Raw genomic sequence first — 3,469 nt, forward strand, 5'->3', positions numbered from 1 at the left:
GATGGAGTTTGGGGGGATGGAGGGAGCCGGGGGGGGTTTGGGCCCCCCCGAAGTCTCACCTGCTTGTAGGTGACCCCCAGCTCTGCGACGTCGGGGTCCCCAGGGGGCTCGGCCTCGTCCCCGCTGTCCCCCGGCTCCTGGCAGCCCTCGGGCTCCTGTGGCTGCTCCGGGGGGTCCCCGGCCTCTGGGGACACGAGGGCGGGACCGAGGGGGGGCCCGGGGGGGCCTCTCTCACCCGGGGGGGGCGATTGCTGCTCCGTCAGCTCCTCCTCTGTCTCCTCGGGGTGGGTGGGGGGCTGCCGTGCCAGCTCCCCCCCTTTGGGGAGCAGCTGGGGGCACGGGGGTCAAGTGATCCCCCACAGCCCGTGTCCGCCCCACGGCCACCCCACGGCCACCCAGGACCCGCCCCACACCTGTCCCACGCCCCAGTCACCCCACAGCCACCCCCACACCTTTGTCCAGTCCTTCCCCTGCTTCCCATCCTGTGCCTCAGTTTCCCCTGCTTGCACCGCCCCCCCCCGCTGTATTTTGGGGTTCAGCGGTGCCCCAGTGACCCCAGTCCCTCCAGTGCCCCACAGCCACCCAACGCCCACCCTCCTTCCCATTCCCACCCCCTTCCCATTCCCACCCCCGCGCCCCCCGCGCCCCCCGCGCCCCCAGCCCACCTTGCCCAGCTGGAGCTGCTGCTTGTCGAGGAAGTGGTGCTGGAGGGGGCCGTGGGGCAGGCTCTGGGGGCTCTGGGGCAGCGGGGATGACTGCGTGCGGCTCAGGGGCCGGTGCCGCGGCAGTTTGCTCCCACGGGGACCCCCCCCGCGCTCCCCGGTCACCAGCGGGGACTGCCCGTGCAGGGGCACTGCGGACACGGCGTCAGTGGGGCTCCCCACGCCCCCCGAGACCCCCGGCGCGGCTGGGGGGGAGCGTGGGGGGCCGCTACGGGGGGGAACCGGGCGAGGACTGGAGGGAAGTCCGGGGGGAAACTGGAGAAGGGCGGGAGGGAAAGTCGGGAAGGACCGAGGGGAGAACCGGGTGGGGAAACCGAGAGCAAAGTGGGAAACTGAGGAAGGGCTGGGGGGAGCGAGGGCAGCCCGGGGGTCCCGGGGGGCTCACCGGCAATGAGGGTGCTCTGCTGCCGCGCCTGCTCCAGCAGCAGCACGTGCTGCAGCAGCGACGGGGGCCCGGCCGGGCCGTCCCCGTCCAGGGCCACCCCCAGCAGGCACCCCGGGATCGAGGACGTGCTCAGGAACTTCCCGGTGAGGGCGGCCCCGGGGCGCAGCGGGGACACCCCCGGGGGCACCCCCGGCCGCTCGCCCTCCGCCTGTGGCGACAGCTTGGGGGACACCTGCGGGGACAGCGGTGCCACCGGCGCTCCCCACATCCCCCGGCGGTGCCAGGTCCCCGTGCCACCCCCGGGGGGTCCCCACACGGCTGCTGAAGGGTGCCAGACCCCCGTGCCACCCCCCGCCGTATCCCCGTGTCCTCCCCGTGGGGTTCCAGGTCTCAGCGCCACCCACCGCGGTGTCCCCGTGTCCCCAGGGTCCTCACGTTCCCTCTGGGGAGGTCCAGGTCCCCGTGCCACCCCCCCGGGGGTCCCACCATGGGCGCCAAGTCCCAGTGTCACCCACCACAGGGTCCCCGTGCCCCCCACTCACGGGGAGGTGGGCGCTGGTGACGGTGACAGTGGCCTGCAGCCCCAGGGACAGGTTGGGCAGCGATGGGGACGTGTAGAGGCTGAGCTGGGCCCCGTCCAGGGCCAGGGCACGGGGCTGGGGCAGGAGCTGCTGTGGCACCACGGCAAACACGGCATCAACACGTGTGGGGACANAGGGACACACACAGGGTGAAAGGGACACACACAGGGTGACAGGGACACACACAGGGTGACAGGGTGACACAGGGTGACAGGGACACACATACAGGTTACACAGGGTGACACACAGGGTGACACACAGGGTGACACACAGGGTGAAAGGGACACACACAGGGTGACAGTGTGACATGCAGGGTGACAGGGTGACACACAGGGTGACAGGGACACACACAGGGTGACAGGATGACACAGGGTGACACAGGGTGACAGGGACACGCGCTCACCTTGACCTCCCCCGCGGCCACCTTGAAGGCCAGCTCGAGCAGGCAGCCCACGGCCGTGCGCACGGCGCTGGACGAGTGCAGCTCGTTCCACACCGTGTCACTGTCCACCTGCGGGGACACCGGGGCTCAGCGGGGCACGGCCACCCCGGGGACGCCCCCGGCCCGTGCCCCACACTCACCCCGATGCCCCCGCACGGCAGCACCGCGTACGTCTTCGGAGTGATGGGACCTGCGGGGTCAAGGGGCGATGGGGACAAGGGTTCACAGGGGTCCCGTGGGACAAGGGGACCTCCGAGCACCCCAAGGAAACCCCAGGGGACAGGGGGATCCCATGGCACCCTCGGGCACCCCAAGGGATTGGGAACCCCAGGGGATGAGGAGCCCACGGGACAGGAGGAACCCCGGGGGACAGAGGCACCCATGGGACCCCTGAACACCCCACGGATTGGGACCCCCCGTGGGCCACGGACTCTCCCGGACACCCCAGGGGACGTGGACCCGCAGGGAACAGAGGGATCACGAGGAACAGGGCAGCGAGGTGACCCCAGCTCCAAAGAGGGGGGGTCCCAGGCTTTGGGGACCCCCCGCACCCACCCAGCAGCTTTTTGCTGTCCAGTTTCTGGCGGTTCAGGGGGCTGGTGCCGTAGAGCAGCGCGTGGTGCTCCGAGTGCACCGTCTGGATCTCCTCCAGCGTCGCCTTCCTGCCCCGGATCCGCTGGGGAGGGGCACAGGCTGAGCCCCCCGGGCTCCCGGCGCCCTCCCCGCCCCCCCGGGCCGCGGGGAGCCCCCCTCACCTCGCACTTGCCGAGCAGCCCCGTCTCCTGCAGCCGGGACCAGATGCTCTGGATGCGGCCGGCGTGCTCGGGGTGGATGGTGGTGTTCCCGCAGGTGCACTGGTGCTTCAGCATGAACGTGTCGTACACCACACCTGGGCACAGCACAGCTGGCACAGCTGGCACCCCGGGACACCCCCAGGGACGGGCAGCCCCAGGGGGAAGGGGGATCCCACGGGAAATGGGGACCCCCGGGCACCCCCGGGTGCTGGGAACCCCAGGGGACAGGGGGAACCTGTGGAGCAGGGGGTGCCCCCAGGATTTGGGAACCCCAGGGAATCCCGTGGGAGAGGAACATCCACAACCCCACCACGGAATGGGACCCTCGGGGAGGGGGCACAGCCCCCCTGGCATCCCCCGTGGGACGGGACCCCCCCCATCACCCCGAGGGACGCAGAACCCCGCGGCACAGGGACCCCCGCCCCCCCGCTGCCCCCGGGGCCGTACCTGTGGTGAAGAGGTGTTTGGGGGGCCCCTCGGGCTGGGCGGGTTTGACGCTGGCGGGGGACGATTGGGTGCGGGCGAGGGCGGGGTGGGGCAGAGCC

The 3,469-nt window shown here is 71.8% G+C and overlaps 1 protein-coding gene across 1 annotated transcript in view; it reads right to left on the reverse strand.

Annotated features, from left to right (window-relative positions):
- HDAC5 (histone deacetylase 5) overlaps nucleotides 1-3,469 on the reverse strand; it is a 19,542-nt gene that overhangs the window by 5,830 nt on the left and 10,243 nt on the right. The window contains exons 8-12 of the mRNA XM_033511666.1: nucleotides 3,372-3,467; nucleotides 2,886-3,019; nucleotides 2,686-2,806; nucleotides 2,271-2,320; nucleotides 2,092-2,199 (exon numbers count right to left, since the gene is read on the reverse strand). Of these exons, the coding sequence (XP_033367557.1) occupies nucleotides 2,092-2,199; nucleotides 2,271-2,320; nucleotides 2,686-2,806; nucleotides 2,886-3,019; nucleotides 3,372-3,467 (509 nt within the window). The remainder of the gene's footprint in view (nucleotides 1-2,091; nucleotides 2,200-2,270; nucleotides 2,321-2,685; nucleotides 2,807-2,885; nucleotides 3,020-3,371; nucleotides 3,468-3,469) is intronic.

The sequence above is a fragment of the Parus major genome, unplaced genomic scaffold (genome assembly GCF_001522545.3).
Source record: "Parus major isolate Abel unplaced genomic scaffold, Parus_major1.1 Scaffold421, whole genome shotgun sequence".
NCBI lineage: Eukaryota > Metazoa > Chordata > Aves > Passeriformes > Paridae > Parus > Parus major.